This window comes from Heloderma suspectum, chromosome 8 (genome assembly GCF_057233095.1).
Source record: "Heloderma suspectum isolate Gila_16-S chromosome 8, 16-S_ref, whole genome shotgun sequence".
Taxonomy (NCBI): domain Eukaryota; kingdom Metazoa; phylum Chordata; class Lepidosauria; order Squamata; family Helodermatidae; genus Heloderma; species Heloderma suspectum.
The window spans coordinates 37,012,478-37,037,355 of NC_139465.1; the positions used below are offsets into that span (position 1 = coordinate 37,012,478).

Consider the following 24,878-nt stretch of genomic DNA (forward strand, 5'->3'; position numbering starts at 1 on the left):
CTAACTGTCTGAAATTTGGCAGGCTCAGTCAGCTCTATGGGGTCTGCCTGGTCCCCAAATTCCATGCACGTACGTGGAAGCACAAAAACGTTATAGCTCTTTGCTTTGACAGTTTCTTGAAAATAGCAAATTTTACCTGTGACTAGCACAAAAGCCACTGGACCTAACTGCCTGAAATTTGGCAAATTCAATCAGCTCCATGGGAGCTACCAAGCCTCCAGATCTCATATTTACCATACAAACTAAAAAAGTTATGGCCGTTTTTGTTGTCCAATGCAAGTCAATGGGAAAATGTAAAAAAAATGGCAGTTAGAACAGCTCAAAAGATCCAGAGCCCATGCCCAGGTGGGCCTCTCGTTAACGACGCCCCTGACAAAGACTCTTGTGGAACCTTAAAGGCTATGCAATCCTAGCCATGTCTACTCAGAAGTAAATCTGGGGGGGGGGGTATTTTTATTGTATTCTTAGACCAGCAGATATATTACACACACCTGTACAATATCAACAACCTGCTTCTGGGAAACACAAGCCCAAAGACTTGTTGAACTTACATAATTAGATATTAGGTTTGTTAGATCCCAGTCACTTAGGGCACAATCCTATGTATGTTTAGACAAGAGAAAGTCCTACAATTCCCAGCATTCCCTAACCAGTACAGCTAGCTATGGCATGCTGGGAATTGTGGAGCTTTTTTTCTGTAAAGTTTGCATCTTTACAGTACTCTTAATTTTCCAGAAGTATCTCAGCAATTCAACTGTGAAACAGCTTTGCTGCCAATGAGAAAATGTTCTTTATTTCTTTGTGTGCCTATCTGCTCTTCTGCTTAATCACAATTTTTATGGCTGGTTAGGAGTGGTCTCTTACACGAGTTCCATATTTATTTTGAAGGTATGTAGAAAAGTAATGACTACTTCCTGGCTTTTCCTTATGTAGTCCAGTGAAGTTTGATCCCAAACTTCTTCTAGAAGCTTTTAAAGGCATTTTTATCCAAGTAGATAGTCTAGAGAATATTGTTTTAATTGTTTTACATAGTTTTAGTAAATATTTTAAGGGGGTTGATATAAATTCTGAATTTGTAATAATATACACTGGAAAATCACATATGTGATATATTAAATACGATTATATATATTTACCACTTACCTTTTTATCTGCTAATGATGAAAAGCATTAAAGAGATCTGGATAATGAGATAGATAAGAAATTCACCTCCCAGTATTTCAGTTCACAGATATTTGCACTAGATAGAATGATAAGGCAGTCATCTCATTTTTGCTGCTGTGGGGATCTCCAAACTCTTCTATGTGGTTTTGTAAAATATAAACAACTAGATTTAATGAAATGTTCCTTACTGAGAAATTAGTCAGAATAGCAGCACAACCTCACCTTATGCATGCTTACTCAGACACAACTCTTGTTTTTACTAACATGCAACTGCACGTAGGGCTCCTTTCCCACTGTTTCTTATGTCATTGCTGTAAACCCACTTCACAAATTAAAATTTTGGGATTGCAATATATTGAACAGGGCTGGAAAAGGTAGGTTGGTAAATTCCCTCTGCCTCCGTTGAGCTGGCATTATTCCCCCGCCCCATCCTCATCTTTATTTAAATCACCTGAATGCCGCTTTATAATCGAATTAACTTCCTTTTTTAAATGGGACCAATAACGCTCCGATTGTTTCAACCAACACCTTTTTTTGTTCTTGACTGTGGCATTCTGTATTTCAAGCGTGGCTGATGGGTCGAAAACGCATTAGCAGGGAATTAAACGGGATTGCCTCCTTTTAAATGCACACTGTCAGATCCAGTTCGCAAGCCCGCAGCCGCGTCGTCTCCTCGCAGCCCAGCCTGAAATCTCTCCGAGACGGGCTCGGGCGCTGTTATTTCTGTACAGGAAGCATGGCGGCGGCTGAGCGCATCCAGGCTCCTACCGGGGAATCCCTACTATGCTGGCCCCCTCCTCCTCTTGGATCGAGTTCTTGAGGACACAAGGGAGGAAAGAAGGCGGAGGAGGGAGGAGAGAGGAAGACGGCTGGCAAGGATCGTCACAGTCCGGGAGCAAGAAGCGGGAGCGCGAGGGGAGGAGAGGGGATGAGCGTGAGCCGAGATGCCAGGAGAGGCGGCGCGGCGCGGCGCGGCGGGCGGGGATGAAGGGGCGGAGAGCGGCGCGGTGATGAATTGGGAAGCTGACACGAGGCCCGGGATGCGTATATTTTGCTGCATGACTCCGCGACGTCAGTAGCAGCAGCGGCTGGAGGGACCCGCGGCTTGTCGAGATGGGCTCCCCTCTCAATCTCGCCGGACTCCGCAGAAACGCCGCCGCCATCCGTGGAGATTAGCGGGCAACTCACGGTCACAGCGAAAGCGGCGGACGCTCGGCTACACCAGGACCTGGGGCGCGCTCCTGGCACGGGTGGGTGGGGGGGGGGCAAAAGCCGAGAGCGGCGAGCCAGAGCGGGGACTCCGCCGCGCCCGCCAACGAGCCGAGCGGAGCGCGAGGAAGTCTCCGGCCGCGCCATGCTGTAAAGGGGCGCTGAGGGGGAGACCCGGCTGCAGCCTCCGCCGCTGCCAGGGCCAGGGCCAGGGCCATGCAGTGACCGGCTTGCTCGCCACCCAGGCTGCCGCTCCGAGGAGAGCCCCGCCGCCCCGCCATGGAGAAGGCCGGCTCGCTGCACGCGTCGGTGCCCACGCCGCCGCCGCGCCTCTACCTGCCGCGCAACTTCAGCTGCAGCGCCTGCCTCTACGGCAGCCTGGCCGACCAGTGCAAGGGGGGCTGCAGCCCGGAGCCCGAGGCGGTCGAAGCGCCCGGCGCGCAGCTGTCTCCGCCGGCCTCGCCGCCGCCGCCGCCATCCCCGCCGGTGACCCGAGAGGCGGCCAAGCAGCAGCCGCCGCGGCCCGCTCCGCGCTCGCCGTCGCCGCCTCCCACCTCGCCGCCGCCGGGCCGCGGCAGGGAGCCTACGCTGCCGTCGGTGCCTCCCAGCCCGACCCTGCGCCGGCGGGCCAAGTCCCTGCCGACGCCCGGCGCGCGGGGCCTGCGGCCGGCGCTGCAGCACAGCCCGGCGCGCCGCAAGACGGTGCGCTTCGCCGACTCGCTGGGCCTGGAGCTCACCGCCGTGCGCCTCTTCTGCCAGGCCGACGTGCCGCAGGTGCCGCCGCCGCTGGCCGCCACCCCGTTCCCCCGCGCCGGGGCCGCCGACCTGCTCAAGACGCGCAAGCCGCCGGCGCTGGGCGAGCTGGAGCCGGTGCTCTTCGGGCCGCCGGCGCCCGTGCTGGAGCCGCTCTTCCCGCCGCAGCCCGGCGCCAGCGCCGGCTTCGGCGAGCGCGTGCGGCAGCACAAGGTGCGGCTGGAGTGGGTGCGGCCGGAGGCGGCCGGCCTGCGCGGCGCCGTGCGCGTCCTCAACGTGGCCTACGAGAAGAGCGTCTCGGTGCGCTACACGCTCAACCGCTGGGCCAGCGCCAACGAGGTGCCGGCCGCCTACCTGCCCCCGCCGCCGGCCGGGCCCCGCGCCGACGGCCTCAGCGACCGCTTCGCCTTCCACCTGCCCGTGGGCGCGGGCGCCACGCTGCTCGAGTTCGCCGTGCGCTACCGCGTGGCCGACGCCGAGTACTGGGACAACAACGACGGCCACAACTACCAGCTGCGCGCCAGGCAGCGGCCGGCGGCCGCCTCCGGCCACGAGCCCGGCGGCGGCGGCGCCTGGATCCACTTCATCTGACCGCGGCGCGGAGGAGGGGGCGCCGGCGGCCCGGGGCTTCTCCGCCGGAGGGCCCCCCTTCTTCCGCCGCCCCGCAGCCCCTGTGCCGGGTCCCCAGCGGCGGAGAGCAGGCGCCTCCCTTCCTGCGACGCACGGCAGCAGGAAAGCGTCTTCGGACGTGAGAACCGAGGAAGAGGAGGAGCCCTTCGTGCCGCCCTCTGAGCGGGCCGGGGGGCCTTGTCTGTTCTGCCCGCTCCCCGGAGTGGTGGGTTATGGCCAGTGGATGTGGAAAGCAGGAGTCCGTAGCCCTTCAAACCTAATCTTCGTTGGGTTTGCGTAGGTAAAGGCATTCCTTCCCCTCCCCCTTTGGCACCTCTGTGAGGCAGTGCTGTATCTTTTATTTATTATATTACGTTTATATCCCGCCTTTTTGCTCTGGCAAGGAACCCAAGGCGGCCTATGTAGCCCTCCTCTCCATTTTATTCCTCACAACAACCCTGTGAGGAAGGTTAGGTTGTGAGTCAGTGACTGGCCCCAAATCAACCCAGGGTGCTTCATGGCGGAGTGGGGAATAGAACCTGGATTTCCAGAGTCCTGGTCCAATGCTGTAACCATTACACCAGGATCGACTCCAACCACCTTTTACCTGCCCTCTAACTAATCTGGAGCGAGGCTCTCTCTTTTTTCTTGCAAGTAAACCTGCAGTTCAAAGTATACTTAACAGAAAGTGAATTCCCTGAGATGGGCTGCTTGTGTCTGGGTTGAGCCTGCAGGTGCGACCCACACATGATGGAATGCTCCTCTCTGTATTAAAAAAGGAAAGAAAGAAAGAAAGTCCCTGCACAATGAAAATTGGTGTGTCAAGGGGAAGGCTTTTTTTCTTTTTCTTAATGGAGGCGTATTCCATCATGTGACGTGCACACACACCACCTACAATCTGAGATGGTACAGCCTGGATTCAGGCATGGGTTACATTCAGAGCCTGCCGTTTGCATTTTGTTTAAGGGCACAATCCTATGGATGTTTAGACTGAAAAAAAGTGCCGAAACTCCCAGCATTCTTGAGCCAGGCTGGCTGGGAAATGCCAGGAATTGTAGCACTTATTTCTGTCTAAACATCCATAGGATTGCACAGTAGATGAAATATTTTCTCTCAGATTGAGGTCCAGCGCTGAGTTTTTGCAGTGGTATCTGGCTGTGCACAGGGCTGATTGTCTGAAAACTGGTGACAGCACTGCCCCCCCTTTCCTTTAAATATCTTTCAGCATTTTTAAAGAATTGATTCGACACTTTTTTAAAAGGAGGAATGAAGGTACATTTAATTTAATGTACATGCAGTGCTTTTATTTTTAAGGCAGTCAGCCTGTCTGAACCGAGGGGAAAGGGCCACTGAATCAGAGTTCAGTCTGTCAAAGCATTGCAAAGGTTAGGGAAAGGGGCATGCCAGGGTTGAGCTGTGGTGCAGAAAAGCCCACAGCATGCCCTGGTTTTCATGTCTGGCTGTACTTCCTAGTTAGATGTGTTTAGGGTTGGTTATAGGAATGATTTCGGTTCAACATTATATGAGAACGAGCTGCGTTGGAACCCACCATCTCCAGAGATGTCATCTGTTCAGCTGCTAGAGCTTGGGGCTGCTCCCCTATTCCACTGAGGATTCTGTATGTGTGTGCCTGAGAGGTTATCAGAGAGATATCTTTCAAGATTGGGGAAGATTTGACTTACTCAGTTCCTTCAGCCGTCTCTTCCTCCTGCTGGTCTGGATGATGAGACCTCGTCTACTGTTCTCACGGGTATCTTTTCCTCTGCAATTCTTCACTTGCTGTCTCTGAGTTGTGAGATGTTCCTTATTTATACACCACCAGATAATATTTTCAAAATTGTGTGTTTCTGAGTTAAATACAGATGGTTTATATTTTATATTTTGAGAACTCTATTTGGGGAAGGGAGAAACCATTTCAAGCCTCCTTTAGAGTAACAATGTGAGGCAGAGCATCCAGAAAGTAACGTGTTGTAATAACTTGCAAGTTCCACAGTTTCTAACATTGTAAGCTTCCTCCTTCTCTCCCCCTAACCAGTTGTTATGAAACAGCAGTTTGTAATTATAAAAATTGTAGGATGTTAGGCCACACTGTAACGGAGCGAAAAATGTATTACTCGGCGTCTGGCTTGGTATTATTTCTGATTAGATGTTTGGAGCAGGGCTGGAAAACTATTTCTGATTCCTAGGTTGTGATCATTTATAGGAGCCAGAATCAAATTTTGAGTCACCAGTATTACAAAAGCCTGAATAATTATTGGAGGTTTCTAAGTGTCTCTGATATTAGAAAGGATGCAACACCCAAGGGAGATGGTGAAACAAGCGTCATAATACAGCTAACCAGCTTTCTGGTTGTACTTGCAGCCTGATCCTGTGTATGTTTGTTCAGAAGTAAATGCTCCTACTGAGTATAGTGGGGCTTACTCTCAAAAGTGTGCATTGGATTGCAACTTTAGGTGCAGGATCTGAAAGCATGATTCAAACATTATCTGATTGATTCCAGATGAAAGACTTAAGAACATAAGAAGAGCTGTGCTGCATCAGGCCCCTCTGGTCCAGCATTCTGTTCCCCAGATGCCTATGGGAAGCCCAGAAGCAGGGCACTAGCGCAGTTTTAGAATCCTCCTGCCCATGTTCCCGTGCAGCTGGTGTACATAGGCTCACTGCCTCTGATATTGGAGGTAATATATAGCCATCATGACTAGTAGCCATCGATAGCCTTCTCCACTGAATTTGTCTAAGCCCCCTTTAAAGCTGTCCGATTTGGCAGCCATTACTACATCTTGTGGTAGCAAATTCCATAGTTTAACCAAGCATTGTGTGAAGATATACTTCCTTTTATCTGTCCTGAATCTCCCACCCTTTGGCTTCATTGGATAGCCCTGGGTTCTAGTATTATTTCTCCACACCATACATAATTTGATATACCTCTGTCTAGCTTGCATTAGGAACAGACAGACATAAGTACAAATTTGGTACCTGATCAATGGTGTCATGGCTTCATCTCAGCTCAGACACTTTTCCACAGGAATTTGATACTGGCCCCTAAGGAACTGAATATTTTACAGAACTCTCTCAGGATTGGCACCTACCAATTCTGGTAGTGTTACCTACAATTTGGAAATATTTTTTCCAGCCTTGTTTTCTGGATCTGTGTGTTGAACGTCTGCTGATGCTTAGGTGTTCACTTTGTCTGTGTATTAACCTGTCTTTGGCTCCATCAGAACTGGCACTCTTTGTGGGCAACAGATGTTCCTGTTAATATGTCTTTTGAGTTATTTGGCTTCAAATTCCTGTCACTGGTGTAGGTTCTGTATGCTGTGAACCACGGTTTAATTATTGTGAAATGCATACAGTATAGCCGTGTTCAATTTGAATGGAGCAGTCACAGTATAAATTATATGGATACTTGAAAAAATGTCTTGATGTTGGAAAAAAGAGGTGGGAAAGAACTGAACTAGAATTTTCTTGGGAAAAGGAGTTTCCCATCAGATGCCAATTACTTTTGCTCTGTTCCATCCCCCTCTAAAAATTAGGGAAATAATCTTTCAATTTGTTTAATTTTGAGGTATGTGCATTGATTTTTCAAATCTTTTCTGCTGTACTATCTTTTAAAATAGAAACTCAGTACAGAGGTTAATGCAGATGTTTATTTTATCAAACCCTATCTTATCAGGGATGTGACTAACTGTAATCCTGTTGACTCAAGCGAGATTTCCCATTCCACAGGGTGAATCATCTGCTTATCTGAAGAAAAGAGGCCTTATCTTAATCGTGATCCAAGTACATTTCCAAATGGTGGCGGAATCCTAGCCTCGTTAAAACCCACCGAGCTGCTGCAATGGACTCCTATCTCATTGGGTTTATTCCCTTGTAAAAATAAAACGAAACCCCTTCCTCAAAGGATGGGCACAAAATAAATAAATAGAGCTCGGGCCAATGAAGCTGTCAGGGACAACAGAGCACAATCCACTGGCAGCTTCTCCCATTGCATCACTCAGAAATGCACAAGAGCATTTCAGTGGAGCTGGCATAGAAGAACTCTCCAGTGAATTGTGCCCTGGATCCTTTTGTTTATTAAATAAATCCTAACTATTTTTTTTCACCCGTTTCCGCCTTAATACAAGAGAACAAAATGAACGGAATGTTCTGATGCACCTTTGAAATGCAATGTTCCGATTCTTGCAAACCAGCCTGCTTTCTTTTCTGTGTCGGAACTTTTCAGCACTTATGCTGTGAACCTCCAGCTATTTCAGGGGGCGGGGGGGCATTGTTTGGCCTTCAGCCAGGCGGGCAGATCTTGTGACAGCCATGTTTGGTGGCCCAGGAGGTGATAAACAACCCTCCTGTTCTTGCTGCTTGCCTGGGAAACAGGCAAGGAAACATTTGCTAGGCTACAATGCAGGGTTGGTGGCTGATTTTTTGAAGGCCTTAGGCTATGATCATAAACAGTTTTTAATGTTTGCATTATTTTTAAAATTCACCTTTGAACTACAGCCTGTTCCTATGAGGACCAACATATGCTTGTGTTTTATTTAGAAAGGGAGGACATTTGTTTTAATATGACATTATTAACTATATATATATATATATATATACACACACACACACACACACACATATACACACACATACACACACACACACACACACACACCACCTATGGCAAAGTTTATTTGCAATGATAAGAGGGATATAAAGTAGCTTTAGTTTGAGCAGGGCAATGTCTCTGGAGCTGTTTGAAAAACAATCATTCCCATAGCTACTGCACTGTATTACTTTTGTCAGGAAGCCTAGATGCATGCTTGCATAGCAGATATGCCACAAAGAATCATAGTATTGCACTAGTTTGTTAATAACCAGCAAACTGTATTTATCATTATGCTGCAGTATCAAATTCCTTGTTGTTTTTATTGGGTATCCTTGCACTAGAGTTGCTGCCTTCTTGTTTCGTGTCTGTGCCTTTAATTTATTTTATTATTTATTATTGCATTTATATCCCGCCTTTTTTCCTCTTGCAAGGAACCCAAGGCGGCTTACATTATCCTCCTCCTCTCCATTTTATCCTCACAACAACAACCCTGTGAGAGGTAGGTGGGGCTGAGAGTCTGTGACTGGCCCAAAGTCACCCAGTGAGCTTCCATGGCCAAGTGGGGACTAGAACCCGGATCTCCCAGCTCCCAGTCGAGCACTCCTGCCACTACACCACACTGGCTTGTCAAGCAGAAATTAAGGCAATAGAGCTGTTCCTCATCAGGAGACGGTCAGCACTGGTTCCAGGTTTTGAGGGGCCCTTGGCCAGGATACTCCCAGTGGACCCCCGTCCTTGAATGCATTCGTCTCCACCTCTTCACCACTATTGCCACTGCTGATTCACATATGTCTTGCGCTGGACCCAGTTTGTATCGCCTCCCAGAGGGAGGGAGGGAGGGAGGGAGGGAGGTATTTGGGTTACTGCTCATTCTCTTCACTCCTCTCATTGTTCACTGGCTTAGAAACACCAGTGAACAGGCAGCAACAGCAAGGAGGAGCAGGACCACAAGGGCCTGGGGGTTGTCATGGGCCCCCAAATGGGGCATGGATCTCAGCACGCGCCCAGTGATGTTGACCCTGATACCAGACCTGAATGCAGTGATAGGAAAAGCTTTGCTACTTAATTTCTGTATACCTGGATCCTGCTTAAGACACAGGAGCAAAACTGAGAAAAGTAGCCCTATATATTTGAGAGTTGTGTGCCACACTGCTCAAGTACTCGTATTAGCCTTGCCCCTGAAATGCCAGGAGAAGCTTTTCAAATGTGCCTAGAAGTATGTAGAGGAAGACCACAAATATATATTCTTTTGGGAGACATGGCTTCTGATTCTGCAGGTGCTTAAGCCTGTATGTTAATTGTACTTAGAAGAGGCTGAGGTGTTTTCGTTCATTGAGTTAGTAGCCAAAGGATCCTCAAATCACATTGCTCAGGTCACTTATTCTGGATCAGGTCTCTTGATCTTTAGTAATTGAGCTGGTAGGACTAGTGCTGTATGCTACTTGGTCTGAGCACGTGCTTTAAATATTATGCATCAACATTTTCAGGGTTGGGGTTCCCAGGTGTGTAAATTCCAACCAGTAGTTTTCTAGGAAAGTATATTGAAATCTACCATTACTAATTGCTAGCTACAATCTGTACTTTTTGTGGTGTATTTTGGGGATGCTGTGCTGTAATGGACTGGTATCTTCTCTTGCAGACAAGGGGGCAAAAAAGAGCTGGCTCACAATATGCAGGATTGTTGGGGATTAATATATCTGTGACATGAGCTCTTATTTTTATACAGAATTTTAGTGTTGCTAAGAATGCTGTAACACTGACAAGAAGCACTTTTCCAAACAAAGTATGTGTGGGTGTCACTGCAGTCTGTATGTAGTCAAACACTTCGCAGAGGTCATTACCTAGCACTGTGATAGAGCTGAATGAACTTAACTACAGGCAGCAAGCAGCACTTTTGTATATATGGAGAGCTTTTTAAGGCTCGAACCTGATTTCACTGAACCCTGTTGTCACTTCAGCGGGCACAGGAGTGAGTCAGTTCTCTGGTGAACCAAATGTGTACAGTAGTCTCATAAAGCAAAGATGATGCTATATATTGCCAAGGTAGAGTCATATATATATATATATATATATATATAAATAAAATATCCCCCCCCCCCCCCCGGAAGGCATGGATGTTGAAAAATGCAATATATTTTTAGAGAAACTGTCTGCTGTATTGTGTGTTTTCTCTGTATGCAAACCAGCACACCCTACCATCCTTTCCGAATAGCATTAGAATGACTTTCCCCAAAGCAATATTTAGAACAGTGGTTTTAAATCTGTGTTCCAGGGAAACACTGAGCTTTCTTGGAAGCTTATCAGGGGTACCCTAGTGCAAAGAAAACAATGACGGGCAAGCATCCCAGAAAAAGGGAGTTTGTTCACGATTGCTAATCTTTACTTGTATACTGTTGAGACTCTGAAGAATGCGGGGCATAGTGTGATGTGCATGCTCAGTCCATGCAGGGCAACAGCGAGGGCCAAAATGCCTAGCTAAGAAAGTGAGGACTATTGGGAGAGTCCTCACAATCATATCTCAGCTTAATAAACCAGGATATGAACTAGCGTTTTGGCCATACATAAAACCCCTTTACTCCAATGAGGAAACAAACCAGGAAGTCTTCCACTAACTATATTTTCCCGTTCCATCTGAACCGGAAAACTATGGTTATTCAGAAGAAACCAGGACATTAACCATGTTTTGTAGTTGGCTTAATATCCTAGCTTGTTCCAAAGTTCTTAACCGTAATTTCATTCAGAAGCTCTAGTCTAGTTAATAGAAGACGTCCTAGTTTGCGCATGTGTGCGAAGGGAGTAGCAAAGGAGGTGTGTGTGCAGGCAAAAGGTGCATTCATATCTCAGCCACGATGTGGTTGTTTGAATGCCAGTAATGTGTGCTCTGGAACATGCCCCCAGAATCCTTTGCAATAGATGGGGTTCCATAGTGGATGTGGCAGGGTTCCATTAGACACATCATAGTGGAAAGTGTTCCCTGCAGGTTGGAAAGTTTGAAAACCACACTTGGTTAGCGGATATCTTCCTTTGTTTTCATATATATGCTTTTTTTTCTTTTTGACTTCATAAATGAAAGCCGCTTCCTGCCAGTGTAAAAATGTAGCTTTATGAAACATACCAAGTGAAATGTGCAATATCTTGTCCAGTTCCTTTGGGCAGTATAGAAACCATTTAGTAAAACTACTGACAAACGCAGCACTCAGGTAACAGCTTTAACTGCTGCTTTTAAAACTAAATGTGATACAATCCCATGAATATTGTTTTGGAATGAATGACTAAAATGTAGGTAACCCTCACAACATCACTATAATAATTATGCCGTTTAACATCAGCTACTCTTTAGTTCAATGTGTAGCTGACAGGCTTTGTACAAAAATGATTGAGAAGTGGTATATTTGCACCCACATGCTATTGAAATAATAACCGCTCAGTCGCTCTTTGCATATAAACTACCAAATGAACAAATGTGTGTTCATGCATAATGCATAACATTGTTTTTTTTATCAGCTAGCTGAGGCATGAATTGATGATGCTTGCAGGCAAAAATCTGCTAACTCTATATATTCTTCTAAAGAAGATGTTAATCTGCAGTACATTCAGATTATTTTGGTGCCTTCCAAAGATTGTTGCTACTACTACATTGGATGTGTTCCTTAAAAAGTTTCTCCTTAATTCTAAATAATACGTTTGGGATGAGTTTATATCATAAACACAGAAATTGGCCATTTGCTCTCACTCTTTCCTCTGCTGTCTGAACAATGTCCTGGGACATTGAGCTAGTGTTTTCAAAAAGCCTGATGGGTTTTAAAACTTTTCCTTTTATTGTAGTGAAAGGTGTTGGCAGTGAGAAATGTGTCTTTGTGCATTTCTATAAGCAACATTCATCTTGAGTCTAGAAAAGAATAATGTGACCATAGATCCTAGTATATGACATATAAATATATATATATATTTGTGCAGTTCTTATTCGGGTGTAATTCTACACACATATTTATGTAATCAAATTCTAGTTTTTTAATGGGTTGATTTTGCGCAGAGTTTATCTGACAAATGTGTGTCGCTCTACTGCTGCATTGGCACTCCTAGATGGGTTTTATCTCTCTTGAACATTTTTAAGCATTCACAACAACAAAAAAGGAACCTTCTCTGAAGGACATTGCTTCTACATTTTTAATTAATATGCACGGCTCCTTAGCAAAACTTGAATAAACCTGTTTCGTACATGTGTCTTGTGTGCAACTTCTGTGTTGTGTCAAAGGCTGAGCCTTGCATCCACTTGTCACATCTCCCACAGCAAAGTGTAGTTGCTCTGATATTGTCTTATGAGCACTTTCAGAATGACATATTATTATTATTATTATTAGGTTAACTTTCTGTTAAGAGTTCAGGAAAACATAAAGCAATTATTGTCTTGTCATTGACTAAGAGTTAGCATGCAAAACAAATAAATGTGTTTGGCGTGATACAGTATATACACTAGCAATTCCAAAGAGCATCAGTAACCCTTTCTTCATTAAACGTGATTTGTGTAACGCTGGAATGCCTGGGATTTGTTTTCATTAAGTGCAGTTTGAAAATACCTTCCATTTCCAAGAATAAAAGCATATTTTTACCAGGGATTTTTCTATGCAATAATCTGTTCACTGTGTGTGTGTGTGTGTGTGTGTGTGTGTGTGTGTGTTTTAAGAGATAGAACTTGAAAAGTTAAAGCATGATCCAGTTACAGTTAAGTACTTTTAAGGCTGCAACCCTGTGTCCATACTTCAGAATAAGTCCCACTGAACTCAGGGGGCTTACTTCTGAGTAAATATGCATAAGATCGTGTTGTTCCTATCAGAAGAGTAGAGAACGTGTGTTGTTAGACTCTTAATTCCCATTAGCCCAAGCCAACATGGCCTGTGGTCATGGATAATGGGAGTTATAGTCCAGCAACATCTGGTAGGCCACAGGTCCCCCACCCTGTTGTCAAGTGTGTTACTTAAAATTTCTCCCGTTGAACTTGACAAGACATAATTAATGCTGGGTCCTGCCAACAGTTTTAAATGTTTCTGCACTGAGCTACCCTGCACCAAAGGGTCGAGGAAGGTTAATAGGTCTTAATACTCAAGCAGAACATGAAACAGAATGACTTTTCCAGAAAGTTAGGTAAGATCCTTTCTACAATGCAAAATGCATTGCTTTGATCAGAATTTTACCTTTTTAATGCAGATTTATAGTGCAAAGATACTGTATATGTGAACTGTGGATAGCACTAATGCTGGAAAAACTGTCTGGTACATCCACTGTTGCAGCCATGAGTAAAGTTGCTAATGTTACTGCCTAACTCTTTTATATTAAAGAAGGGATTTTAAAAATTTCACGTCAGCCACAGAGGCACAGTCATACAAACTCACCCTGAGGTTACAATGATGTATTTAGTAGAAGAGAAATTAACCACAGCTAAATTTTCTGATTAAGGCTGCAGTCCCATGCACACTGAGAGTAGGTCCTATTGAACTTAGTGGGACATAATTCTGAAAAAGCATGTATGGGGCTGCACTATAAAGCTTTGTTTTGCTTCTGCCTGCACGGTAACTCAGTTATAGGATTGGGACCTGGGATCTGGCACTATCCAGATGTGTCGAACTACTTTTCCCAACATATCTGGATGGCACCAGGTTGGGAAGGCTGATCTAAACCAAATTTGAGTCTAGTGCAAATAGTTTCTTTCACTAACCACTAAGTGCAACCCTACAGCTCCCATTCATTTCAATGTGCCTTGCACATGAAAACATTCTGGTAGATTGTGCGCAAACTTACTAGCTCTTGGAGAAGAGTGCTTTTTAGCAACACGTACCTGTTGTGATAATATCACGTTTTGTTGTTCAACTTGACTTCATTCAAAGTTAACTCTTAGATGCTGAACGTGAGCTGGTATTTGGATTCTGTAATGTTTGTACTTCAGATGTTGTTTGGTTTGTAGTTTTTCTGATTTGGGGGGGGGTAAAAATTATTTCATGCCATTTTATATTAATGCCTTTTACTCTTTCTGATACCAGTGAATACAAATGTAATATTATCTTGCCTTATGATAACATTACATAATCTTGTCTACCTAAAATATTATCCAGTCACTGGTTGTACTACTATGATGAAAAATATATTTATAAATATGTAATTACTAATTGTCATTAAAGTTCAGTGGTGCAAAATGGAGTGTGATGTGAGAACAGTGATGTTTGTTCTATCTGTAGTCTAGAGCCAGTCTACACAAGACTTTTATTGTGCGCCCGCAATTGCTCAATCACGCTGTCCTCCAGGGCCTCTCCCATGTTTTGCCACTATTGGGGGGCGGGGGTATTCTAACAAGGAAAGCCTGGTATTATTAGAAATGGTGGAATGAGAGTCTCATGTAATTGCACAATTCCGCTATAGCTCAGCACCACCTATAAAACATACAGAAAGGCAGAGAAAGAAAAACCTCGTGAAAAGCACATGTAAAGGAGCTGAACTTAATTGCACAAAGAATCCAGAAGCAGAAATCTCAAAAAAGGTGCAGGATAAAAGCCTCGTGTAGAAATGCCCTAGGTGTAAAGATAAAATCTATATTCAGATATCCTGTCTGGGATAGCATATAGCTGACCATTGAAGTATTCTCAAGGCAGAAAGAGTGCTTTCTTCAGAACAATTGCCAAGAATGTGATTTGGATCTTATACTAGAGCCTTGCATATGGGGCCACTTTGCCTGGGCTGCATCCTCTCCAAGGGGGAAAGGTGCCACATAGGTGAAGAGCCCCCTTCCCAACTCAGGCAGCAGCTGGAGCGCTCCAGGCACTGCCTTCGTTGGATCTGCTTTGCCGATTCACATGTGTGATGTCGGGGAAAGGCACGGTGCAGGCAAAGCCCCTCTGGCCAACACACAGGACGGAGGGGCGATCTTCTTCCCCACACCGCTATCAGGGGCTCCCTTAGGGAGGATCCAGGCCAGGGAAACAGTGCACCATTCCCCATCCCTGGTAGACTCCAGCAGGCAGGGCTTGGGGACAGGGAAGGGCCTGCAGAGGGAGCCAAAGCATCTGCGGACCAGATGTTCCCCATCCCTGGGATATAGGGGGCTCTCTCATACCATTTCCAGCCATTTGGTCTAGCTAGCCTCGCACGTTAAGAGTGCTTCTTTCCAGCACAGGGTATACACACACACACACAACCCAACATTTGGAACCAAAGTAACCCAAATTCTGTACCAAGAAAAGCTGGCTTCTGTGATTGGTTTAAATAGTTACCCTTATAATTGGGACCTGCAACAAAAAGTTGCATGTGGAGTGCTCCTGTTCAAGGATCCAGCCAGCCAAGACACTCATTCCTTCCCCACCCCCTTGATCGTTCTCTCAAGGTGTTTCTTGATGGAGGGCTCTTTGTGCTACCAGTCTAAAGCCTGGTAAGATTGGATTTGGATCTGCTTCAATGAAGGGAAGAGATCTCCTGGGAGAGGAAGGGCTCTGCTCTTGAAGACATCCCTCCACCTGAAATTTGGGGATTCTCGCATACACACACACACACCACAGGGGGGCTGAAGGCTGGAGTGGGGAAGTCCATTTCCGCCAGCACAGTTACCTGTGTAAATCTGGATCCAACTTGTACAGCTATTTTTTTAAAAAAATACTATAACATTTATATCCTGCCTTTTTCCTCTTGCAAGGAACCCAAGGCGACTTCCGTGGTCCTCCTCTCCATTTTATCCTCACAACAACCCTGTGAGGTAGGTTAGGCTGAAAGTGTGTGCCCAAAGTCACCCAGTGAGCTTCATGGCCGAGTGGGGACTAGAACCTAGATCTACTGAGTTCCAATCCAACACTAACCACTACACTACACTAGCTTTTCCTCTATAATGTTTTTTTTCTGATGAAGAAAAAACATAGAAGCAGTGGGGAAACATGGGAGGGTTACAAATAGAAGATTATGTTTTCTGTAACATTTTGTGAAATATTCAGTAACTATCCTGTGCCGGCTGAATACACCCATTGGACTTTGGGGAGTATCATTCCCCCATTAGAGGTTTTATTCTGAATTTTTTTTTTGTACTTCCAACCATAGAGTTCCCGGAAGCCTGCTGGTATCTCCCTCTAAGGATCTGTACCGCAGCACCAGTTTGGGAACCCCAGATGCAGGTTATGCTGACACGATAGGATGCAAAACCCAGGGCTGTTGAAAGATTTCTTTAAATGTGTTTTTTTCTCCAAATGCATGTCAAGGTTTCTGATTCTGTAGTCCAATCCCAAATCTATTCACTGGGAAGAAATAGTCGCTGCTGAATTTTGTCAAAAGCAAAATTTGATGAGGGTCGAATTGAGGGAATTTCAAAAGATTTTAAAATGGTCAACAAGATGAACACAATTTCTCAGTACGTGAGGGATTATTTGTTTAAACTCAAGTAAAATCTACTTCAGTTTAGGATCATGGCCTCAGTTATGCTCTTCATGGCATAATGTGACTTTGGCTGCAGTCCTACGCTGATTTGAGTTAGGTCCATTGATTCCAGTAGGATTTACTTCTGAGTAAGCATGCATAGGAGTGGGCTGTTTCACTCTGTCTGCTGTTAAGTCATGCAGGCAGACAAGACATGAGTCTTAACAGAAAAAAATTAAAAGCTCTTTATACTTCCTCTGTGCCAAATGTTGTTGTTGTTGTTCAGTCGTTAAGTCATGTCCGACTCTTCGTGACCCCATGGACCATAGCACGCCAGGTCTTCCTGTCCTCCGCTCTCTCCTGGAGTGTGCTCAAGTTCATATTCACTACATCGGTGATGCTATCTAGCCATCTCATCCTCTGCCGTCCCCTTCTCCTTTTGCCTTCAATCTTTCCCAGCATCGGTATTTTCCAGGGAGTTTTCGCATTAGGTGGTCAAAATACTTGAGCTTCAGCTTCAGTATCTGTCCTTCCAATGAGAACTCAGGGTTGATTTCCTTTAGGATTGACTGATTTGACCTCCTTGCAGTCCAGGGAACTCGTAAGAGTCTTCTCCAGCACCACAGTTCGAAAGCATCGATTCTTCGGCGCTCAGCCTTCCTTATAGTCCAGATCTCACAGCCATACATTACTACTGGGAAAACCATAGCTTTGATTATGCGGACCTTTGTCGGCAAGGTGCTATGTCTGCTTCTTACTATGCTGTCTAGGTTTGCCATAGCTTTCCTCCCAAGGAGCAAGCGTCTTTTAATTTCATGGCTACAGGCACCGTCTGCGGTGATCTTGGAGCCCAAGAAAATAAAATCTGTCACTGCTTCCATTTCTTCCCCTTCTATATGCCAGGAAGTGATGGGGCCAGATGCCATGATCTTCATTTTTTTAATGTTGCGTTTCAGACCAGCTTTTGCACTCTCCGCTTTCACCCTCAACAAGAGGCTCTTTAGATCCTCTTCGCTTTCTGCCATTAGGGTGGTATCATCTGCGTATCTGAGGTTGTTGATAATTCTCCCGGCAATCTTAATTCTGACCTGTGATTCATCCAACCTGGCATTTCTCATGATGTACTCTGCATATAAGTTAAATAAGCAGGGCGACAATATGCAGCCTTGTCGTACTCCTTTCCCAGTTTTGAACCAATGGGTTGTTCCATGTCTGGTTCTTACTGTTGCTTCTTGGCCCTTGTACAGGTTTCTCAGGAGACAGGTAAAGTGGTCTGGTACTCCCATCTCTTTCAGAATTTGCCACAGTTTGTTGTGATCCACACAATCAAAGGCTTTAGCGTAGTCAATGAAGCAGAAATAGATGTTTTTCTGGAATTCTCTTGCTTTCTCCATGATGCAGCGAATGTTGGCGATTTGATCTCTGGTTCCTCTGACTCTTCGAAACCCAGCTTGTACTTCTGGTAGAGAAGCTCAAATATCCACACACACCCTTTCAGGCTTTTTGTGGGGGGAGACATTGCAGTGTATGTCTTGGGGGGGGGGTAACATTCAGCGTTTCAAATATCTCTTTTTACCCAAAGATAAATAGTGCATTGCTACAAGGCAGGGACCTAACAGAAGCAGATGAGATTAAGAAGAGGTGGAAAGAATACACAGAAGAACTATACAGGAAAGATCGTAATGTCCCTGATAGCCATGATAGTGCGGTCACTGAACTTGAGCCGGACATCCTCGAGAGTGAAGTCAAGTGGGCCTTAGGAAGCATTAGTAACAACAAAGCTAGCGAAGATGACAGTATTCCAGCTGAGCTATTTAAAATCCTAAAACTTGATGCTGTTAAAGTGCTGCACTCAATATGCCAACAAATTTAGAACACTCAACAATGGCCACAAGACTGGAACAGGTCAGTTTACATTCCAGTTCCAAAGAAGGGCAATGCCAAAGAGTGTTCAAACTACTGTACAATTGCGCTCATTTCACATGCCAGAAAGGTGATGCTCAAAATCCTACAAGCTAGGCTTCAGCAGTATGCGAACCGAGAACTACCGGAAATACAAGCTGGGTTTCGAAGAGGCAGAGGAACTAGAGATCAAATCGCCAACATTCGCTGCATCATGGAGAAAGCAAGAGAATTCCAGAAAAACATCTATTTCTGCTTCATTGACTACGCTAAAGCCTTTGATTGTGTGGATCACAACAAACTGCGGCAAATTCTTAAAGAGATGGGAGTACCAGACCACCTTACCTGTCTCCTGAGAAACCTGTACGAGGATCAAGAAACAACAGTAAGAACCGGACATGGAACAACCCATTGGTTCAAAATTGGGAAAGGAGTACGACAAGGCTGCATATTGTCACCCTGCTTATTTAACTTATATGCAGAGTACATCATGAGAAACGCCGGGTTGGATGAATTACAGGTCGGAATTAAGATTGCCGGGAGAATTATCAACAACCTCAGATACGCAGACGATACCACCCTAATGGCAGAAAGCGAAGAGGATCTCAAGAGCCTCTTGTTGAGGGTGAAAGAGGAGAGTGCAAAAGCTGGTTTGAAACTCAGCATTAAAAAAATGAAGATCATGGCATCTGGCCCCATCACTTCCTGGCATATGGAAGGGGAAGAAATGGCAGCAGTGACAGATTTTATTTTCTTGGGCTCCAAGATCACCGCAGACGGTGCCTGTAGCCATGAAATTAAAAGACGCTTGCTCCTTGGGAGGAAAGCTATGGCAAACCTAGACAGCATAGTAAGAAGCAGAGACATCACCTTGCCGACAAAGGTCCATATAATCAAAGCTATGGTTTTCCCAGTAGTAATGTATGGCTGTGAGAGCTGGACTATAAGGAAGGCTGAGCACCGAAGAATTGATGCTTTCGAACTGTGGTGCTGGAGAAGACTCTTACAAGTCCCCTGGACTGCAAGGAGGTCAAATCAGTCAATCCTAAAGGAAATCAACCCTGAGTGCTCATTGGAAGGACAGATACTGAAGCTGAAGCTCAAATATTTTGGCCACCTAATGCGAAGAGAAAACTCTCTGGAAAAGACTCTGATGCTGGGAAAGACTGAAGGCAAAAGGAGAAGGGGACAGCAGAGGATGAGATGGCTAGATAGCATCACTAATGCAATGAATATGGACTTGAGCATGCTCCAGGAGAGAGCTCAGGACAGGAAGGCCTGGCGTGCTATGGTCCATGGGGTCACGAAGAGTCGGACACGACTGAACAACAACAACAACATTGCATTTATTTTCTTTCTGTACCGCCCAAATGCCAAAGCTCTCTTGTTTGTAATATTCACAAACATTACAACTCAAAACTACAACATAATGAAAACACAATATAAACTCTTTAACATACAACATTTAATAACAAGTTAAAACAGTTAAAATAAGGTAATGGAACTTGATAAAACAACTGACATTAAAAGCCCAAATATATGCTGTCAAATGCCTGAGAGTAGAGGAAAGTCTTAACCTGTAGCCAAAAAGATGGCAGTGTTGGTGCCAAGCAGGGCTCAGGGGGGAGAACATTTCACAATTGGGAGCTACCACCGAGAAGGCCCTCTTCCCTGTTGCCATCCTCTGAGCCTCCTTCAGAGGAGGCACTCAGAGGAGGGCCCCAGATGTTGATCGTAGTGTCTGGGTAGGTTCATACATGCTCCTCCACTTCCCCTAGCAGTGAGAAATTCTCAGAGCAGCACTACCGGGGTTAGTTTTCTTTGGATGAGACATCAAAAGAGGCTTAACAGCACGTTTCACGATTTTTTTATTTTTAACTCACAGATAAGTATAATATATTGGAAGCAAGTGGATACCTAAGTAGTGGTAGGAGTAATAGAAGGAGGAGGAGAAGGAGATCTCTAGGTGCCTAAAAAGAGGCAGCAGATACCAATGTCCCCAAAATTCAAAGTGCGAAAAAACCTCCCTGCTTTTCTCTCAGAAGCACCCTGATCCCTGCAGGTAGATTGCCTCTTCAGGAGAACATTCACTGCCTTTAAAGCAATATTATGGTTATTTTGTCAAATCACCAACTTCCATCAGAAGACACTTTAGGCAAAACCAGTAGCAGTAATCAGATAAGAACATAAAACCATAAGAAGAGCCATTCTGGATCAGACCAAGGGTCCATCTAGTCCAGCATTCTGTTCACACAGTGGCCAACCAGCTGTTGACCAGGGACCCACAAGCAAGGCATGAGCGCAACAGCAGCACCCCACCCATGTTCCCCAGCAACTGGTGTACATAAGCTCACTGCCCCTGGTACTGGAGGTAGCACATAGCCCTCAAGACTAGTAGCCATTGATAGCGTTTTCCTCCAGGAATTTGTCCAGCCCCCTTTTAAAGCCATCCAAACTGGTGGCCATTACTACTTCCTGTGGTAGTGAATTCCATAGTTAACTATGCACTGTGTGAAGAAGGACTTCCTTTTATCTGTCCTGAATCTCCCACCAATCAACTTCATAGGATGACCCCAGGTTCTAGTATTTTGAAAGAGGGAGGAAAAGGCCTCCCTATCCACATTCTCCACACCATGCATAATTTTGTAGTCCTCTATCATGTCTCCCCTTACCCTCCTTTTTCCAAGCCGAACAATCCCAGCTGTAGTAACCTTCTCTCATACAGGAGATGTTCCAGTCCCTTAATCATTTTAGCTGCCCTTTTCTTCACCTTTTCCAACTCTACAATATCTTTTTTTACGTGTGGTGACCAGAACTGTTCACAGTATTCCAACTGTGGTTGCACCATAGATTTGTATAGAGGAAGTATGATGTTGGCAGTTTTATTCTCAATTCCTGTCATCCAATGGTCCAACTGCCTCCCTAGCTTTTTTTCTGCTTCTGATGTATTTAAAGACTTCTTTACTATTGGCCTTGATGTTGTTAGCAATATACTCTTCAAAATGCTTTTTTGCATCTCTTATTGTCTGCTTGCATTGTCTTTGTGCAAGCTTATGCTCCCTTTTGTTTTCCTCACTTGGGCAAGTCTTCCATTTTCTGAAAGAATCTCTCTTTTTTCGAATAGCTCCCTTAAGACTGCTCATTAACCATGCCGGCAACCTCTTGGACTTGGTGCTACCTTTCCTAACTTGTGGCATACATTTTACCTGGGCTTCTATTGTGGTGTTTAGTAATCTCCAAGCATTTTGAAGGGATTTAATCCTTTTGACTCCCCCTTTTAGCTTTCGTTTCACCAGTTCCCTCATTTTAGAGAAGTTTCCTCTTTTGAAATCAAATGTGACTGTGTTGGACTTCCTGGGCAATTTTCCACTTAAATATATATTAAATTTAATAGCACTGTGTTCACTGTTTCCAATTGGTTCAACAACATCTACATCTCGTACTAGGTCCTGGGCAACACAATTTAGGATTAAATCCAAGGTTCGCCTCCCCTCTGGTCAGTTCCATGACCAACTGTTCTAGGGCACGATCGTTCAGGGCATCTAGAAATTGAACCTCTTTCTCGTGGCTGGAACATGCATTTATCCAGTCAATGCGGGAGTAATTGAAGTCGCTCGTTACTACAACACTTCCTTGTTTGGAGGCCTCCCTGATTTTGTTTTCCATCTCAAGGTCACTCTGAGTATTCTGGTCTGGGGGATGATAGCATGTTCCTAGCACTAAATTAGTTTTGGAGCCTGGTATTGTCACCCACAGAGCTTCTGTGGAAGAGCCTATCTCTTTTAGGTGTTCTAGTCCGCTCGACACTATGCCCTCTTTGACGTACAGGGCAACACCTCCCCCAGTACGCCCTTCCCTGTCCTTCCTGTAGAGTTTATATCCAGAGATGACCGTATCTTACTGGTTCTCTCCACTCTACCAGGTTTCTGTAATGCCCACTATATCCCAAAGCCATAGCAATATTTTAAGAGAATCTGCTGTAGCCCCTTTAAAAAAAACCCTAACACAAATGATAGGAGTATTACCAACTCAGGAAAAAAAATCATTTTTCTTCTACTGCACTCCACCTGGCCTTTTTCCAAATAGCAAGGGTTTTATGCTTTTTAGCATGTATGGTGTAGTACAGGGTCTAGATATGTGCTGCAGTTATACCAGGGAGTAAAAGGTAAAGGTAAAGGTGTCCCCAACCAGTCCTGTCAGACTCTAGGGTGTGGTGCTCATCTCCATTTCTAAGCCAAAGAGCCAGCGCTGTCCGAAGATGCTTCCGTGGTCATGTGGCTGGCATGACTGAACACCGAGGTGCACGGAACGCTGTTACCTTTCCCGCCAAAGCGGTACCTATTTATCTACTTGCAATTGCTTGCTTTCAAACTGCTAGGTTGGCAGGAGCTGGGACTGAAGGCGGGAGCTCACTCCATCACGCAGCACTCGGGTCTCAAACTGCTGTCATGCCGACCTTCCTTTCTGCAGTTCAGCGTCTTCACCACTAAGCCACCGCGGCCCCTTAATACCAGGGAGAGCTGGGTTCAAATCCCTCTTCAGCTATTCTGGGTAAGTCGCTATCTCTCACCTTAAACTACAATAGGTTATTTATTTGTTTTTTTAAAAAAAATCAGTGTCTTTACTTTTAGGACAATAAAAGCAGCTTAAACAGCATAGAAAAATAACAAATCAAACCTATTAAAGAAACAGAAGCAGTAAAAGCATGAGAGACCGCAGCTAGTATTATTTATTTATTTATTTATTTATTTCTCTGTTATTACATTTATATCCCATTGTTTTCCTCTTGCAAGGAACCCAAGGTGGCTTACATGGCCTTCCTCCTCTTCATTTTATCTTCACAACAAGCCAAATGTTAGACTTCAGTGCCCAAAGGGGTGCAATGCCAGCATTCCTCTGCCTGCTACCCGTTCTCCCTCCCTCCAGAAAAATAAAATACCACCCTTGCTAGCAGATGGAGGAAGGCTCCAGTGACCATAGGAAAGTGACTTCCCTCTTCTCTTATAGCCAGAAATGTCACTCAGTGTGTATTTTCCCATCAAGGATGAGGGGTTATCCCCAGTGGGGAAAAAATGCTCTCACCCGTCCATTTGCTAGTATTCCACTTCCCCAAGGAGAATGTCCCCCACCCCCCTTTCAGGAAGCAGAGGGGGTAGAACCAGCGGAGCCTGGTGGCGCCAATGTCAGTGGGGCGGTGAATCCACTCCGGATTTCAAGCAGAATTAGTCAGAACACTAAAGGAGCTCTCCAAGGTGAGCAGAGGTGGGCAGGGTGGATCCAAGCAGAACTGAAGCAGGGGCAGCAATGTCGTGGAGCCAGGGCTCCAGGGATGCAGCACCGGCACTGTTTTTATTAGCAGGGACACTGACGGAGTCCTGTCCCGGAATTGCCTGTTCTCTCTGAGTGTAGCTGCAATCCTCACAGTGGGTGGGGGACAATTTCCCCCTGGCAACAGTACTTAATTTCCTGTTGTAATGCAAAGTATTTTGGGATGGCCTGACCTTGAATGGGAAATTAAGACCTATTAGCTTTACAAAACCCCTGCTCCTCTTGGAGATGAAAACTGCTAGGACTGCTTTGTTGATATGAATCAGCACAGCTGCCTGAATAGTTGGACTCTCCTTTGGGGCGTGACTATGTGGACTGTCACGATGAGTGTCTGCACTTCCAAATTGAACACTACACCACTGGCAGGGAAGTTACTCCAGGTGGACTGCACCTGCTCACGGTAATTCAAGCAAAACTGGACCTAACAGTGAGCACCAGGCAAGCCTCACTGGAGAAAGCATTCCCCAGGCAAGGGTGCCACAGGGGAGACCTCTCTCTCTCTGGTCACAACCTGCCTAAACGCAGTGGGCAAGGGCATTTGAAGGGCAGCTTCATTTGGGAGCAGCAGGGATGTTGGAGAAATCTGCAACAGAGTCAAATGAGTTTCTGTGAATCTGATCTGCAGATTCTGCAGCCAACCAGCTTTTTCCATGTCACACGGATTTGTGGACCATTTTTTCACTGGGGGGGGGGGGCATTTGTGCTAATGTGCATCAGTGCATTAGCGCACAAGTGCACATTGGTGCTAATGCAAATTAGAGGTGAATTACTGCAAGTAGAAAAGTCTGATTCTGCCAATGAGTAGATGATGGAACAAAAGATGCCTGACAATCCACAAAACACAGACCGAATGGATTTAACAAAATCCATATATCCCCAGGGAGAAGGTGGATCAGCAACCCAGGTCCCAAGCTGTACAGGGAGGATAAATTAGTTTGTATGC

At 45.4% G+C, this 24,878-nt stretch overlaps 1 protein-coding gene across 1 annotated transcript; it reads left to right on the forward strand.

The window, feature by feature from the left end:
• The first annotated feature begins 2,652 nt into the window (after nucleotides 1–2,652).
• Nucleotides 2,653–3,717, forward strand: LOC146339021 (protein phosphatase 1 regulatory subunit 3E-like). The gene has a single exon (XM_084811971.1). It carries the CDS (start codon nucleotides 2,653–2,655, stop codon nucleotides 3,715–3,717), a length of 1,065 nt encoding a protein of 354 aa, XP_084668097.1.
• The last annotated feature ends 21,161 nt before the right edge of the window (nucleotides 3,718–24,878 follow it).